This window comes from Carcharodon carcharias, chromosome 8 (assembly GCF_017639515.1).
Source record: "Carcharodon carcharias isolate sCarCar2 chromosome 8, sCarCar2.pri, whole genome shotgun sequence".
NCBI lineage: Eukaryota > Metazoa > Chordata > Chondrichthyes > Lamniformes > Lamnidae > Carcharodon > Carcharodon carcharias.
The window spans coordinates 151,857,445-151,875,589 of record NC_054474.1 but is presented as its reverse complement, the minus strand read 5'-3'; the positions used below and the strand labels follow the sequence as shown (position 1 = coordinate 151,875,589).

At 43.4% G+C, this 18,145-nt stretch overlaps 1 protein-coding gene across 2 annotated transcripts; it reads left to right on the top strand.

Moving 5' to 3' along the window:
* Positions 1 to 504: 504 nt before the first annotated feature.
* Positions 505 to 17,768, top strand: dpm2 (dolichyl-phosphate mannosyltransferase subunit 2, regulatory). 2 transcript variants are annotated; one of them, XM_041194618.1, is made up of 4 exons: positions 505 to 616; positions 12,713 to 12,802; positions 13,870 to 13,972; positions 15,512 to 17,768. In XM_041194618.1, exons 1-4 carry the CDS (start codon positions 614 to 616, stop codon positions 15,568 to 15,570), a joined length of 255 nt encoding a protein of 84 aa, XP_041050552.1. In that variant the 5' UTR covers positions 505 to 613; the 3' UTR covers positions 15,571 to 17,768. The 2 variants fall into 2 exon arrangements, with proteins under 2 accessions (XP_041050552.1, XP_041050553.1); XM_041194619.1 differs by lacking the exon at positions 505 to 616 and adding an exon at positions 627 to 689.
* The last annotated feature ends 377 nt before the right edge of the window (positions 17,769 to 18,145 follow it).

Here is an 18,145-nt window from a genome sequence, read left to right as displayed (position 1 = left end):
GAGCTGAACTGGGCAGAATTGGGCTGAGCAAGGCTGGGTTGGGCAGTGCTGGACAGAGCTGGGCCGGTCTCAGCTGAGCTGGGCTGGGCTAGGCTGATATAGGTTGAGCTGGGCTCAGCTAGGTTGACATGGGCTGGTTTTAGTTGAGCTGGGCTCAGCTAGGTTGATATGGGCTGGGTTGGGTTCAGTTGGGCTGCGTGGAGCTGGATTGAGCAGGGGTGGGCTGGAGCTGAGCTGGGGAATCCGAGGCTCTTAAGGAAATTACCGCCTCTCAGCAGCAGGGGGCGCTGCGCCAAGGACATGACGTCATTGGAAAAGGCTATCGGGAATACACATGCGCAAACCGAGGTCGGTTGGTGATGATTGACATCAGGACAGACCAATCATAAACTAGATCCGAAAAACAAAACACCGCGGCTGGTTTTAATTACAGAAATCTCAATGTTCCTCGCAAGATATCAAACGGAAAAAAGAGATTAATATCCCGCCGGACTGACGGGACAAATATGGGCAATTTTCGGGCGGGAACGAAGGCTCGCTACTGATTGGTCAGCCAGTGTGACACTGACTGGTGACCCCGGAAGTGGAAGACGGTGTGGCTGGTACAGTGGAGATGGTGAGTGAGGCGGGAATGGTCAGACCAAGGGGACTGGAGGGTCAGTACTGAGGGAGCGCTGCACTGTCAAAGGGTCAGTACTGAGGGAGTGCCGCACTGTCGGAGGGTCAGTACTGAGGGAGCGCCGCACTGTCGGAGGGTCAGTACTGAGGGAGCGCCGCACTGTCGGAGGGTCAGTACTGAGGGAGCGCCGCACTGTCGGAGGGTCAGTACTGAGGGAGCGCCGCACTGTCCGAGGGTCAGTACTGAGGGAGCGCCGCACTGTGGGAGGGTCAGTACTGAGGGAGCGCCGCACTGTCGGAGGTTCAGTACTGAGGGAGTGCTGCACTGTCAGAGGGTCAGTACTGAGGGAGCGCCGCACTGTCGGAGGGTCAGTACTGAGGGAGCGCCGCACTGTCGGAGGGTCAGTACTGAGGGAGCGCCGCACTGTCGGAGGGTCAGTACTGAGGGAGCGCCGCACTGTGGGAGGGTCAGTACTGAGGGAGCGCCGCACTGTGGGAGGGTCAGTACTGAGGGAGCGCCGCACTGTCGGAGGGTCAGTACTGAGGGAGCGCCGCACTGTGGGATGGTCAGTTCTGAGGGAGCGCCGCACTGTCGGAGGGTCAGTTCTGAGGGAGCGCCGCACTGTCGGAGGGTCAGTACTGAGGGAGCACCATAGTGTAGGAGGTGCTATCTTTTCAGATGAGACCTTGAACCAGTTGTCTTCTCCCAGGTTCAACTTAAAAAATCCTCATGATCAACATCACAAAAACAGTTCAAATTCTCATTATGTTTCTGTTTGTGGGATTTTGCTGTGTGGATAACTGCAATTGTGTTTCAACATTACTGTGTAATTGCTCTGCGCCTTTATTGAAGCTAAACATCTAAAGGTGCTGCAAAGGAATCTAAATCAAACAATTTTTTTGCAGAAGGCAGAGCTAGATAGATTCTTGATTAACAAAGGGGTGAAAGGTTGTCTGGGAATAGGTGGGAATGTGGAATTGAGGCCACAATCCGGTCAGCCATAATCTTATTGAATGGCGGAGCAGGCTTGAGGGGCCGAATGGCCTATTTCTGTCTCATGTTCGTATGTTACAGTGACAACACAAAAAAGTATTCCATTTCTATAGTACTTTACATACCCCCAGGACATCCAAAGAAGTACTTTCTGAAGTGTAGTTGCTGTTGTAATCTAGGAAACACAGCAACCAATTTGTGCACTGCAAACTCCCTCTGAACAGCAATGTGATAATGACCAGATTATTTTTAGGCGATGTTGATCAAGGGACAAATATTGACACCAAGGAGAACTCCCCTGCCCTTCTTCAAAATAGTACCATGGCATTTTTAATTTTTTTTCATTCTTAAAACCAAGCTATCACCATTTAATTCCCAATCCTGTTTACATTTTGAAGTAGAGTGTGAGGAGGCTTGTGTGGAGCATAAACCCTGACATTGACCAGTGAAGCTGAATAGTTTGTGATGTGTGTCCTATGTAACTCTATGGATGTTGTGGATAGCATTTTCACAGTCTGGTCCAAAAGACAGTCCATTTTGTAGGTTTTTTTTGGTGGGGAGGGGTAGTCAAATATCTTTCCAAGTCCAGGGGTAAAATCCCTGAGCTGTAGATTATATGACAGTTGGGTTATTTCCTGTGCACCATTCCTCCCATATTCTGCAGCATCTGTTGGGTCACTGCCAGCTGTGTATCTCTGTTTTATAGCATGCTTAGCCCCTGATGTAGTTGTAGAATTGCCTCCAGAGTCCCAGCTCAGCTATATTACAGGCCTATTCTTTTTGGCTTAAGTCAGAAGAAAGTCCTTCAGTGTATTTTGGTTATCCTGCAGTGATATCCATCGCAGAAAATGTTTTACTGTTTACTGTGTGATCGCTTATTGTATTTTTCCTCCTGTTTGGTCATAAGCTCTTTGATTTTTCCATGGGGCTATCTACTCTTGTTTTTTGTTTCTGCACTTTGTTCCACTCACACTTCTGTGTATGTTTCCTTTATTGTTTTCTTTTAATATCATCTAATCCTGAGTGGGGTTGTGAGATGTGTGGAAGATGCAAGGAGGCTTCAAGTCGATTTAGACAAGTTGTGTGTTTGTGGGCAAACACATGGCAGATGCAGTATAATGTGGATAAATGTGAAGTTATACGCTTCGGTGTGAAAAACAGAAAGATAGTATTATTTAAATGGTGATATATTGGGAAATGCGGCCGTACAAAGGGATCTGGGTGTCCTTATGCACCAGTCAATGAAAGTAAACAGGCAGGTACAGCAAGCAATTAGGAAGGCAAATGGTATGTTAGCCTTCATTGTGCAAGAGGATTTGAGCTCAGAAGTAGAGATGTCTTACTACAGTTATACAAGGCTTTGGTGAGACCACATCTCGAGTATTGCATGCAGTTTTGGTCTCCCTTCCTTAGAGAGGATGCTATAGAAGGAGTGCAGCGAAGGTTCACTAGGCTGATACTGGGGATGGCAGGACTGTCGTATGGGGAGAGTTTGGTTTGACTGGGCCTGTTTTCACTAGAATTTAGAAGAATGAGAAGGGATCTGATTGAAGCATATGAAATTCTAATGGGGCCAGACAGTCTAGATGCAGGGAGGATGTTTCCCCTGGTTGGGGGAGCCTAGAACCAGGGCCACAGTCTCAGGATACAGGGCAGGCCATTTAGGACTGAGATGAGGAAACATTTCTTCACTTAGAGGATGGTCAACCTGTGGAATTCTCTACCACAGAAGGCTGGGTAGCTGAATATATTCAAGAAAGAAATTGATAATTTTTTTGATATTAGGGGCATCAAGGGGTATGGAAAGAAAGCGGGAATATAGCATTGAGATAGAGGATCAGCCATGATCGTATTGAATGGCGGAGCAGGCTCAAAGGGCCAATTGGCCTACTCCTCCTAGTTTCTATGTTTCGGTTTATATTTTCTCCTCAGCTTCACTTGCATTGACAATTCCTTGTGTTGCTTCCCCTTTGCCTTTTTTCAACCCAAGTTTCCCCTACTGTTCTAAACCAGGATTGTTTTAAAGCTGTACCAGCATTCCTCAATGATAGCTTTTACTCTCTGCTTGTATTCCATTAAAATGTTTCAAGTCCGTTATTTCCACAATTCCTTCCTTTGCACTGTGGCCTTTTGGAAACTATGAATTGAAATGGTGTGATCTTGTTCATCTTTACCAGTTCCGAAGAAGAGACATACTCGAAATGTTAGCTCTGTTTCTGTCTCCACAGATGCTACCAGGCCCGTTGAGTTTTTCCTGCACTTTGTTTTTATTTCTTGATTGCTCTCTACATTTGCTGAGTTGCAGTCTGTTGGTCTGCTCTTTGAGTTCCTGAAAAGCTGATTTAGTGTGATGTGGTCCATCTGATTTGTTGTCATTTGTTATTCATTGTCTTTCACTCCTTTCTATGTGTTTAACAATCCCGGTGTATGATTACACCAAATATTCCTTTCAGCTAGATAGATTCTGGGGTGAGAAGGCTGTCCTATGAGGAGAATGCGGGTATAATGGGCCTATATTCTTTGAAGTTTCAAAGAATGAGAGGTGATCTCATTGAAACATATAAAATTCTTCCGCTTGACATGGTAGGTGCTGTTTTCCCTGGCTGGAGAGTCTAGAGCTAGTAGTCAGAATGAGGGGTCAGCCATTTAGGACTGACATGAGAAATTTCTTCACTCAGGGTTGTAAATCTTTGGAATTTTCTACTCCAGAAAGCTGTGGATCCCCAGTTGTTGAATAGACTGTGATCGATAAATTGTTGGACATTAAAGGAATCAAGGGATATGGGGATATAGCAGGGAAGAGAAGTTGAGGTAGAAGATCAGCCACAATTATATTGAATGATGGAGCCAACCTGTGGGGCATGTTGACCTACCCATGTTCATGTTTCTTCTGTTCTTACAATTGAACTTTGTTTTCAATAGGACTCTTCGTCTGATATTTTTTCTTAGTTTCTCTCTTTTGATTCTATCATAGCTTCATGTCTTTCTACTCATAAGAACTCGCGATCTTATGATGAGAAGTATCCCCAAACTCTTAGTAATCTACTACTGGTGTTTTCAGTGGAATAATGTTTAACTTAAAGTTTAAAACTGAGATTGGTAGATTTTTGCTAGGCAGGCATTTTAAGGTCACGGAACCAAGGCAAGTGGATGGAGTTAAGATGCAGATCAGGCATGATCTAAAGGAATGTCAGAACAGGTTCAAGAGGATGAATGACCTCCTCCTTTTCCAGTGTTGATGCTGAATGATGAGGTTTCCAATTTCATAAATTATCTCATGAGAGAAACTTCAATAACCTTTCTGAATCTTGACCATCTCATTGCCTGTAATTTTCTGCATACCATTTCTATATTTTCCATAGCTGATACCTTCCATCTGGGACTAGCCATTCAATGTACTTGAATGAAACTCATCACATTTTATATTTCACCCTTGTATAATTTGCATTTCTCAAGTTCCAACATTTCAGTGTTTAGACATTAAGTGGCAAAAATACTATAAAAACTATTAACCAGCTCTATACTGTACCTAGTATACAAGCTGTTCCAGTACAGATACAACACTGGCATCTACCCAGCAATGTGGAAAATTGCCTACGTATGTCCTGTGTACACAAAGGATAAATACAACCTGGTCAGTTACTGTCCTTCTGTCTATTCTCGATCTGCAGAAAAGTGTTGGAAGGTGTCTTCAACAGTACTATCAAGGGCACTTGCTTAGCTGATACTCAGTTTGGCTTCTGCCAGAGCTAGTCAGCTCCTGTCCTCATTAGAGCCTTGGTTAAAACATGGACAAAAGAGCTGAGCTCCCGAGGTGAGGCAAGAGTGACAGCCCTTGACATCAAGGCAGCATTTGACCAAGTGTGGCATCAAGCAGCTCTAGCAAAACCAAAGTTGTTGGGAATCGGGGGAAAGCTCTCCGCTGCTTGGAGTCATACCGATCACAAATGAAGATGGTTGTGGTTGTCGAAGGTCAATCATCTCAGTTCCAGTACATCACTGCAGGAGTTCCTCAGGGTAGTGACCTAGGCCCATCCATCTTCAGCTGCTTCATCAATGACCTTCCTTCCATCATAAGGTCAGAAGTGGGGATGTTCACTGATGATTGCACAGTGTTCGCCATTTGTGACTCTCCAGATACTGAAGCAGTCCATGTCCAAATGCAGCAAAACCTGGACAACATCCAGGCTTGGGCTGATAAGTGGTATGTAACATTCATGCCACATGAGTGCCAGGCAATGACCACCTCCAACAAAAGAGAATCCAACCATTGTCCCTTGATGTTCAGTGGCATTACCATCGCTGAATCCCGCACTATCAACATTCTGGGGGTTACCATTGACCAGAAACTGAACTGGACTAGCCATGTAAATACAGAGGCTAGGAATCCGTAAGCGAGCAACTTACCTGACTCCCCAGAGTTTGTCCACCATCAACAAGGCACAAGTCAGGAGTGTGATGGAATACTCCCCACTTGCCTGGATGAGCGCAACTCCAACAACATTCAAGCAGCTTGACACCATCCAGGGCAAAGCAGCTGACTTGATTAAAACCTCATCCATAAATACTCACCCCTTCACCACTAATGGACAGTGGCAGCAATGTGGGCCATCTACAAGATACACTTCAGAAACTCACCAAGCCTCCTTAAGCAACACCTTCCAAACCCACGACCCCTATCATCTAGAAGGACAGGGCAGCAACACCACCACCTGCAAGTTCTCCTCCAAGACACTCACCATCCTGACATGGAAATATATCGCCGTTCCTTCACTGTCGCTGGGTCACAATCCTGGAACTCCCTCCCTAACAGCACTGTGGGTGTACCTACACTAGTGGACTGCAGTAGTTCAAGAAGGAAGCTCACCACTACCTTCTCATGGGTAATTAGGGATAATGGGCAATAATTGCTGGCCTAGCCAGCAACACTCACATCCCATGAATGAATTTTAAAAAACCTCTCTTCTGTACCTTCTGTATTCAGAATGGTTCTCAATTGTATTTTCTACCTGACACCTGTCATCAGCACACCTTTTCTTCTTTACCTTAATTCCTATCTCTTTTTTTTCTTCCAAGGAGCTCTGGATTTGTTTGCCCTGCCTTTCCCTTTTGAGGGCATATACCTTGATTGTGACCGAACCATTTGGACCACAAGTCCAAATACTTAGCATCTTCCTGATTGGAGTATTTAAACTACCATTATCTATATACAGTATCACATCATTTATAAAATCAATGCTCACCAAGACGATGACCCAGACTTATAGTACATGAAAACTGCCAAGCTGAAGCCCACTATTATTCTCCGTTGATAGCCTTCCTGGGAACTATTTTAAGTGTAAAGTATCTTTCAGGTGGAGTTACACTCGTTCATATTGATTTCCTAAAGAACCCTCCCTTGTGTCACCCTAAATAATTAAAGGTAGCACTAATTCTGTCTCCTGAATGACTTGACTATAAGATTATGCTCTCTTTTTGATTTCCCCTGTCAGAGGAAATAGTTTCTCTGTATCTGACTCACCTTGATTGGATCACCCCCTCAATCTTAAAGCTCAAGGAAATGCAAACCAGGTTTACGCATAGCTAACTCTGATCTCACCATTCCACCTCGGTATTATCCTGGTGAATTTCCTCCAAGGCCAGTATATCCTTCCTGAGGTTGTGTCCAGAACTGAATGCAGTTACTCTCTAGTTGGGGGCCTGACCTAGGCTCTCTGTTATGACACAGCCGATGGTAAATGTTGAGCTGCTCAAATCCCAAAGGGAAACTTGAAACAACTGCCACAACAGTTTTGCAATTTGTATAATTTCAACATGCGTGCCTTGAATTCAGCAGTAATAAGACCACCAAGTCTAATAGGTTTCTTACAAAACTAAATTAAACCTTTATTAATAGAAGTGATTTTAAGTACATCCATAGTTTGTAATTTATAGATTTATGCTAACTCCTAAATCCTAGTTAATCTAACTTCCAGTTACATTTTTGTTAAGGCAACAGTAAGATGCACAGATTTTAAAAGACCCAGGCAAAGAAACACCATACCCTGAACAATGCAATTCAAAGTGAGTTTTCTTAACTTCAGCCCTTTGTAGTCAGCAGCTTGAAGTTTAGATTCTGAAGATTTTTCACACTTGTTTAGACCTTAGAATTCCTGCCCTTACACACAACCTTTGCTCCTTTATACACATTTTCCCCTTTGAATGCAAATTCTCATTGTTTCACTATGTCTTTGGACTTTACCTCTCTTATAATAAAAATCTCTCATAGTACCAATTTTACCAGTAATCTTCGGGAAAAATAAACACACTGTTTCTGAACTTCATCTGGCTAGATGACACATTTCACCCCTCTTTTGAAATCAGTCTGGTCTGCTTTATTTCAAAATGTAACATTTCAAGCCTAGTTTATCTTCTAATACATCAAAACATTCAGCTGCCTTTAATTCAATTAAGTCTCTCACACACACACACACACACACACAGACATAGCCCATAGACACAAACCCCACTATTACTCTACAATAAACTCCAATAACATTGAGAATTATTATACCTTCCTGACACCCTGTGCAAGAAGTGAAACAGCAGGTTGGGATTGCCATGAACCAGGCTTTGGTGGATGTAGATTCGTCTCTAGGCATTCCATTCACATTCTTGTTTTCCCACTGAGAAATAATTAGAGTGCTTCCATAGGCTGATCTTGTACACATAGCGATAGACTTCAGGACAGTTCTGATAAAGGACCTAAGAACAAGTTGTCAAATCTCTCTCAGATGGAGGTTGCTTATTCCCTATCCCTGTAATCTCCTCCAGCATACAGCCCTCAGAGATACTGTGCTTTTCCAAATCTGGCCTGCTGCACATACACCATTTCAACTTCATGGATAATTATGAAAAAAACTGAAAAGAAAGGAGAGCCCAGGAGAGGCTTTTAAAGTCTCCAGAACACAAAATAGGACAGAGTGTTTGGAAAGGGCTAGGAATCTAACTTCAAGCACATCAGATTAAGGGATGACAATGAGAAAGGGGACGGGAAATACAGGACGGAAGGTGTTGTATCTGAATGCACGCAGTATATGAAATAAGGTAAATGGGCTTATGGCGCAGATTGAAATTGGCAGGTATGATGTGGTGTGCATCACAGACTTGGTTGCAAGGGGATCAGGACTGGGAGCTAAATATCCAAGGATATACATCCTATCGAAAAGATTGGCAGAGGGGGTGGGGTTGCTTTGTTAGTAAGAAATGAAATTAAATCGATAGCAAGAAATGATGTAGGGTCAGATGATGTAGAATCTGTGTGGGTAGAGTTGAGGAACTGCAAAGGTAAAAAAACCATAATGGGAGTTATGTACAGGCCTCTGAACAGTAGTCAGGATGTGGGGCACAAGATACACCAGGAGATAGAAAAGGCGTGTAAGAAAGGCAAAGTTAGTGATCATGGGGGATTTCAATATGCAGGTAGACTGAGAAAATCAAGTTGGTAGTGGATCCCAAGGAAAGGAATTTGTGGAATGTCTACGAGATAGCTTTTTGGAGCAGCTTGTGGTGGAGCCCACTAGGGGAACAGGCAATTCTAGATTTAGTGATGTGTAATGAGGCAGATTTGATAAGGGAGCTCAAGGTGAAGGAACCCTTAGGAGGAAGTGACCATAATATGATAGAATTTATCCTGCAATTTGAGAGGAAAAAGCTGGAATCAGATGTAACGGTATTACAGTTGATTAAAGGCAACTACAGAGGCATGAGGGAGGAGCTGGCCAGAATTGATTGGGAGATGAGCCTAGCAGGAAAGACAGTGGAACAGCAATGTCAGGAATTTCTGGGAGTAGTTTGGGGGAGACAGCAAAAATTCATCCCTAGGAAGAAGAAGCATACTAAAGGGAGGACGAGGCAACCATGGCTGACAAGGGAAGTCAGGGACAGCATAATAGCTAAAGAGAAAGCATACAATGCGGTGAAGAGCACTGGACAACCAAGGGTTTGGGAAGCCTACAAAGACCAACAGAGGACAACTAAAAAAGAAATAAGGAGGGAGAGGATTAAATATGAGGATAAACTAGCCAGTAATATAAAAGAAGATTGCAAGAGTTTTTTTAGATATATAAAAGGTAAGAGAGAGGCAAAAGTGGACATTGGGCCGCTGGAAAATGACGCTGGAGAAGTAGTAGTGGGGAACAAAGAAATGGCGGAGGAACTGAATAGGTACTTTTCATCAGTCTTCACAGTGGAAGACACGAGTGACATCCCCAAAGTTCAAGAGTCGGGGGGCAGAGGTGAGTATGGTGGCCATTACTAAGGAGAAGGTGCTAGGAAAACAAAGATCTGAAGGTGGATAAATCACCTGGACCAGATGGATTACACCCCAGAGTTCTGAAGCAGATAGCTGAAGAGATAGTGGAGGCGTTAGTGGTGGTCTTTCAGGAATCACTGGAGTCAGGGAAGGTCCCAGAAGACTGGAAAATCGCTAATGTAACCCCCCTGTTTAAGAAGGGAGTGAGGCAAAAGATGGGAAATTACAGGCCGATTAGCTTGACCTCGGTCGTTGGTAAGATTTTAGAGTCCATTACTAAGGATGAGATTTCAGAATACTTGTAAGTGCATGGTAAAATCGGGCAAAGTCAGCATGGTTTCATCAAGGGGAGGTCATGCTGATAAATCTGTTAGAATTCTTTGAGAAGGTAACGAGTCGGTTAGACAAAGGAGAGCCAATAGATGTTATCTACTTGGACTTCCAGAAGTCCACCTTTGATAAGGTGCTGCACAGGAGGCTGCTCAGTAAGATAAAAGCCCATGATGTTAGAGGCAAGGTATTAGCATGGATAGAAGATTGGCTGTCTGGCATGAGGCAGAGAGTAGGGATAAGGGAGTCCTCAGGATGGCGGCAGGTGACTAGTGGAGTTCCGCAGGGGTCAGTGTTGGGACCACAACTTTTCACTTTATACATTAATGATCTAGATGAAGGAACTGAGGGCATCCTGGCTAAGTTTGCAGATGATACAAAGATAGGTGGAGGGACAGGTAGTATTGAGGAGGCAGGGAGGCTGCAGAAGGATTTGGACAGGTTAGGAGAATGGGCAAAAAAGTGGCAGATGGAATACAATGTGGGGAAGTGTGAGGTCATGCACTTTGGTAGGAAGAATAGAGGCATTGACTATTTTCTAAATGGGGAGAGAATTCAGAAATCTGGAGTGCAAAGGGACTTGGGAGTCCTAGTCCAGGATTCTGTTAAGGTTAACTTGCAGGTTTAATCGGTAGTTAGGAAGGCAAATGTAATGTTGGCATTGATTTCGAGAGGACAAGAATATAAAAGCAGGGATGTGCTGTTGAGGCTTTATAAGGCTCTGGTCAGACCACATTTAGAATATTGTGAGCAATTTTGGGCCCTGTATCTCAGGAAGGATGTGCTGGCCCTGGAGAGGGTCCAGAGGAGGTTCATGAGAATGATCCTAGGAATGAAAGGCTTAACAGATGAGGAACGTTTGAGGACTCTGGGTCTATACTCGATGGAGTTTAGAAGAATGAAGGGGGATCTGATTGAAACTTACAGAATACTGAAAGGCCTGGATAGAGTGGACGTGGGGAAGATGTTTCCATTAGTCAGAGAGACTAGGGCCCGAGGGCACAGCCTTAGAATAAAGGGAAGACCTTTTAGAACAGAGATGAGGATAAACTTCTTTAGCCAGAGAGTGGTGAATCTATGGAATTCATTGCCACAGAAGGCTGTGGAGGCCAGGTCATTGAGTGTATTTAAAACTGAGATAGATAGGTTCTCGATTGGTAAGGGGATCAAAGGTTACAGGGAGAAGGTGGGAGAAAGGGGTTGAGAAACTTATCAGCCATGATTGAATGGCAGAGCAGACTCAATGGGCCAATTGGCCTAATTTCTGCTCCTATGTCTTATGTCTTATTTTACTCCACCATTAGCAACTATGCCTTCAGCTGTCTGGGTCCTAAGCTCTGGAATTTCCTCCCTGAATCTCTCCGTCTCTCCACCTAATCCTACCTTTTATGACACTCATTAAAACCTACCTCTTTTATCTGCCCTAATATCTCCTTATGTGGCTTGGTATCAAATTTTGTTTGATAATCACTCCTATGAAGGACCCTTAGATGTTTTACCACATTAAAGGTGCTATATAAATACTAGTTGCTGGTATTGGAGCAGTTGGTTAGTTTGTTCAGGGGCTATGTGGAACTCATGAGGGGTTGAGGTTTTGTTAGGTTTGTGGCAGTTTGAGGTTTGGCTCTTACCCAGTCTGCCACTTTTTTTTATTCATTCATTCTTGGGATGTGGACATCACTGGCAAGTCCAGCATTTGTTGTCTATCCCTGTTGCCCTTGAGAACGTGGTAGAGAGGCCGGTTTCTTGAATCGCTGCAGCCCATGAGGTGTAGGTATACCCACAGTGCAGTTAGGGAGGGAGTTCCAGGATTTTGACCCAGTGACATTGAAGGAATGGGGGTCTATTTCCAAGTCAGGGTGGTGAGTGGCTTGAAAGGGGGACTTGCTGGTGGCGGTGGTGCTCCCATGTATCTGTTGGCCTTGTTCTTCTAAGTGATAGAAGTCATGGGTTTGGAAGAACCTTGGCAAGTTGCTGCTGTGCATCTTGTATAGGGTACACATTGTTGCAACACTGGTGGCGGAGGGTGTGAATGTTTAAGGTGGCAGATGGGCTGCCAATCAAGCGGGTTGATTTGTCCTGGGTGGTGTTGAGCTTCTTGAGTGTTGTTGGAGCTGCACACATCCAGACAAATGGAGGGTATTCCATCACACTCCTGACTTATGACTTCTAGATGGTGGACAGGCTTTGGAGAGTCAGGAGATTAGTTACTTGTCACAGAATTCCCAGCCCCTGACCTGTTCTTATAGCCACAGTATTGAAACAACCCTCCCCCCACCCCCCCGGGGAGAATGTTGATGGTGGGGGATCAGGCAATAGTAATGCCATTGAATGTCATGGGGAGATGGCTAGATTCTTTCTTGTTGGAGGTGGTCACAGTATGGCACTTGTGTGACATGAATGTTAGCAGCCACTTATGACAGTGTGTGATTTACAATGTTCTTTACTTAACTTCCCCTTATTGTTTTCTCTCTCAGGCTACAGGAGCAGACCAAGTGGTTGGAATGGGCCTTGTGGGCTTCAGCTTGTTGGTTTTCACGTACTACACAATCTGGGTTATTGTCTTGGTGAGTGTTGATTTTATAAGTGATATGATACAGTTTGGATTTCGATATTGGTTTAAATACTCCATCAATCAGGAAGATGCTAAGTATTTGGGCTCATTTCCAGAATTGTTTTAAATTTCCCCATTTTCTGACCCCTCAATCCTCATGGCTAATTCAATTTGCATTCTAATCATGGCTAATTCGCATTCAATACCATCATGGCTAATCTACCACCTCCATTCCACTTGCCTGCCTGCTCTCCCCCCCACCCCGCTATATCCATTAATTCCCCTTTTGCCCAAAAATCTATCAACCTCAGTCTTGAATATACTCATCACCTGAGCATTCACAACTCTCTGGGTCATCAACATGGCCTATGTAATTTAATATTAAGTCTTTGTTAAAATATTATTTAAATGTTGTACTATTTCCACTGGCAGGAGGGTCAGTTCCAGAGAGGACAAATTTACAATAAGTGGTAGGAAAGCCAGCGGGGAGATGAGAAAGAGTGATTTGTTGTGACCGGGAAGGCACTGACTGAAAGGACTGGGAAAGCAGTTTAATAGTAACTTCTTTCAAAAGGAGATCAGATATATCGTTAAAAGGAAACTTTTGCAGAGCCACGGGGAAAGGGTGGGTGATTAGGACTAATCATTTAGCTCTTTCAGTAGGCTGGCCCAGGCACAATGAGCTGAATGGTCACTCTCTTGTGCTGTTTGGTTCTCATACATGGTAGGAAAAAACTGGAGTAAGAATATCTGTTTGGCCATATTGCCACTAAAACAAAACCTGAAATGATAGTGGCTCATGCCTCTAACAATCTTTTGGTTGTAGTGAGGTACTATTTTTTGTGTCCATTTCAGCCTGTGTATGGTGGAAATCTGTCTGATTGGCCATTTACACGTACAATAATCACCATTAAACAGCTCCAACGTCAGGCACTGGAATTTAGCAGCCCTGGCCTGAAAGGTTTTAAGTTTGCTGCCCAATCTTACAGCCTCCTGCTGGAGTGAAGTGGCTTTTCACTCTTAATGCTGTCTAAAAAATTGAGAATAAATCTGCTGACCAAAGTAATTCTTGTATTACAGCCATTTGTGGACAGCAGTCATGTTCTTCACAGCTATTTCCTGGCACGTGAGTATGCTGTGATCCTACCCGCTGTTGCTGGCCTGCTCTTGGTTTTATTAGTAGGTGAGTGCACTGACTTGTCCCTTTGTAATTGTTTCATCAAAACGCTCAACTTGTTTTCAGCCAGCCAGATATGACTGCTGACCCCTTTAATTGGCTGATTGATGGTGGAAATTGGTCCCTGTGGGAGGGGAAGGAAACTACAGTCCAGGTTCTTATTTCACATTGAGTCCCAGTTGGCCACTATATAAAACTACTCCAGGGCAGACCTTCATACTAATGCTGACTGGCCAAAAGGGATGTTTAATCTTGATCCGTCTGTGTTCTCGATTTCCAGTTACAATGTCTCTGGATTCGGGGCACGCGGGGGTGTTTGTTGTTGTGAGTTACAGAGAAAAACATCAACAGGCATTGTATTGTTCATGGGATGAAATTGCTACCCTTGTCTTTTTTGTTTTTAATTTCTGTCATCTCCATTTTGTAAGTTTTCTTTTAGTGCTTTTCCTGCCCCCCTCCCTGAGTAAGAGATCAGATACCTAGCCTCCTCCGAGGTCTCTGCTGGAGGTGTTCCAGAACTCGAAGCTACGAGGCATGCTGGAATTCTGTTTATTTTAAAGGCTTGTGATCATTCCCAACATCACCGCTATGGAAAAAAAAACTCTGTTCCGTGTTTTTAAAGGCAATCATGACAAATCAGCCCAGCATTGAGGGCGTTCCACCTTTCAGACAGCATGTTAAACTGAGGCCCCATCTGCCCGCTCAGGTGGCTTAAAAAGTCTTGTGGCAGCTATTCATTGAAGTGCAGGGGAGTTATCTCTGGTGTCCTGCCAAAATTTATGCGTTAACTAACATCACAAAAACAGATTATCTTGTCATGTATCACACTGTCAGACCTTGCTGAGTGCTTCCCACATTAAATATAGTGACAGAGCTTCAGAAATACTTCATTGGAGCTAAAGTGCTTGAGGATGTGAAAGACGTGATATAAATTCAAGTCCCTTCTTTCAATATCTCTTAGAAGCTAGTGAGAGTAGAGCATGTGTCCACTTGCTGTTGGATATTTGTAACCAGCAGAAAAGCATGAGCTTGAGAAGGAAATTAAGTATAGTCGACAGCTGTGAGGGAAATGAGAGCTTGGAATTCATCAGAAAAGATTGAACAGGCTGGGGTTCTTTACTCTAGAAAAGAAAAGACTGAGGAGGGTGACATAATAGAGCTCTTTAAAATTATGAAGTGATTTGATTGGGTAAATGTGTGGATGCCTCCACTTGTAGGGGAGACCGGACTAGGGGCCATAAGTATAAGATAGTCACCAATATTTCCAGTGAAGAGTTCAGGACAAATTTTACCCAGAGAGTGGTGAGAATGTGGAATCACAAGGAGTATTTGAGGTGAATGGCATCAATGCATTTAATGGGAAGCTGGATAAACACACAGGGGTGAAAGGAATTGAAGGATATGTTGATGAGGTGAGATGGTGAGGGTGGGAAGAGGCCTGTACTAATTATAAACCAGTTGAGCTGCATGGGCCTGTTTCCATACTGTAAATTCTGTGAAATAAGAGCGGAATTGTACTGATGCTGTTCTGTTCTCTTCTCCAAGGAACATTTGTTGCTATAGTTATGTGGAGAAACAGAAAACCTGCGAAGAAAATAGATTAAGCAGGATCCAAATGAGAACTACAGATTACCCCAATGTCGACTCGTCCAGGTCAGATAACGGCGTAAACAGAGGATTTAAATACAGACAGTGGATTAACAAACCTTTCTGCTTTGAGATGCCATTGCACATTGTTTTTTGACTGTCTGATGTATTGTATGGGTACCTCATTCCATCTGTAACGGGATTCCACCGGTGCCAGGTTTGGACACAGTGCCCCTTGTGTTAGTCTATCAGTACTGTAATTCCACTGTGCAAGTTGAACCTTGTGCTTGGTCTCAGAGAAACACTTATTTTTCCAAAAAAAAAAATCAGTCTTGTCTAGAAATGTTTGTGTAAAATTAGGACTCATGCAATATACCTGTTTATCAGAGAAGCTGAATTGCTTAATTGTAATACACTGGAGAAGCTGACACAAATAATTCCTCTTATCAAGAGAAGTTTAGCTGCCCTAACTATCATGGAGCTTCAGAGAGCATTGGGGAAGGAGTTCAACACGAGCAATACATTCACCAATTCCAGACCATTTGTCAAAATTTCTAATGATCTTTTTTATTAACATGTGCTGTGAAACTAAGTTGTTGAAGTTTTATCACAGTGGAGTCTGCAGTATAATAAACACAGCAACTTCTCACATATTTAGGAGAGTACTTTGGAGAATAATGTCACAACTATCACGTACTATATGTGTTGAGGCAGCTAGTTGGTGAGTGGCAGGTATGTCCAGTAGCTGCTGTGTTAGACTGCAGACTGAAAATTGCACCCTGAACCTCTCGTGCGGTAAAGAACGTTCAGCTGCTTGTGTGCAGAGCTGCGTGCCTGCCTGGCAAGGTTCTAATGTTTTAAGAGCATTATTGGGAGCATGTGGTTCTCACAGCATTATAAAGACTCTGGTTCTAAAGAATCTGGGGGATCCAAGAGGGTCATTTGAGCTCTGTTTAAGCCCAGCATCTCATTTCTCTGGAGTTTTATTTGATGCAATAATGAGCTTTTTGCAAAAATTTATTCTTGGGATGTGAGTGTCGCTGGCAAGGCCTTGAGAAGGTGCTGGTGGAACTTCTTGAACCACTGCAATCCATGCAGTGACGATACTCCCAGTGCTGTTAGACAGTTCCAGGATTTCAACACAGCAATGAGGAAGCAATGGTGAATATGTATTCAAGTCAGGATGGTGTGTTACTTGGGGCACTTGCCATTGGTGGTGTTCCCACGTGCCTGCTGACCTTGTTCTTCTAGATGGTAAAGGTCGTGATTTGGGAGGTGCTGGCAAAGCAGCCTTAGCAAGTTGCATCCTGTGGGTCGTGCATCCACAATGCACCAGTGGTGGATGGAGTAGCTACTTAAGATGGTGGATGAGCTGCTGATCAAAGCAGAATGCTTTCTCCTAGATTGTGTGGCTCCCTGCTGTATTCTGCAGTCCAATCAGGACCTTACCCTGCAGTTACACAAATCATCCATGCATCACTGGAAAGTGGAAAATACTATGTGTGGGAGTATAACTGGATCTTCCATATAATCCAGCAGTGTTTTCAAAAGCAACTTGAATTGTGGGAGCAAATGCTGCAAATAGATTTGTATGATTTTTTTAATTGTAAAGCACAATTTGTATTGTAAATTGACCTGATGCGAGCAAACACAAAGGAGCTGTCAGCATATAAATCAACGTTTGAAGTCTCGAACAATCCCTCCAAAAACGGGGATTGATATTTACACCGAGTATAAAAGTGAACTGTCGGCGTGGGTGCGGGTGGTCGCCATTTTGAAATGTCATCAGCATCTGACACAAAGAGTGGGCGTGTCTAAAACTCCTGCGCGTCTTCATAACGCAGCACGTATCGCCTGTTTGATTCCTTGTGCCCAGCTCTAAGGTACTGGTAAGTAAGACATGCATTTGAGGGATGAAAAATTGGCCTGTCTACTAATGCGAGTACAACATATCGTGGCTGAAAAGGGGGGAAATTTATACACCAAGTGTATGCAAAAATGTGATTTTGAGCCCAGAAAATTGGGGTCGTATTATACACCAGGTCAACTTAAATGCTGTGAGTTATGGTATTTAAATTTCTGTTCAGCAGTGTGTCGGAGGAGCCCTGCACTTAAAATGCAACGTAAAACTGGATAAAACATGAAATGGCTTATAATTAGATTTGTGTGCTTGACAAGCCTATTAGCAAGGAGCAATAAAATCATTTCAAAGTGAGGGAAGAGGATGTTCTGTCTATTTGAAAATGAGAATTCCCTGAGCATGAATCACTTTGTCAAGATTCATTGAAACAGGACTAACTAAGAAAATGTTCTGTTCAGAAACTGTGGTTTAGTTTTGTTATCAGTTCATTTTCTCTGCCTAAAATATTGGTTTATTTGGATCAAAATAGAACATACGGAATTATCTTGATTTTTTTTTTCCATATCTGTATGCTCATACTACCCCTCTTTATAGGAGCTTGCCTGTAACACTGATTAAATGGCTCCAAAAACCCAATATTATTTTTTATTTCAAATTCAACACATTTATTTCCTATCCTCCCTTTTCAAATTTATTTTCTAAAACAAGGACTCTCTGCCAGGAGATGCTTC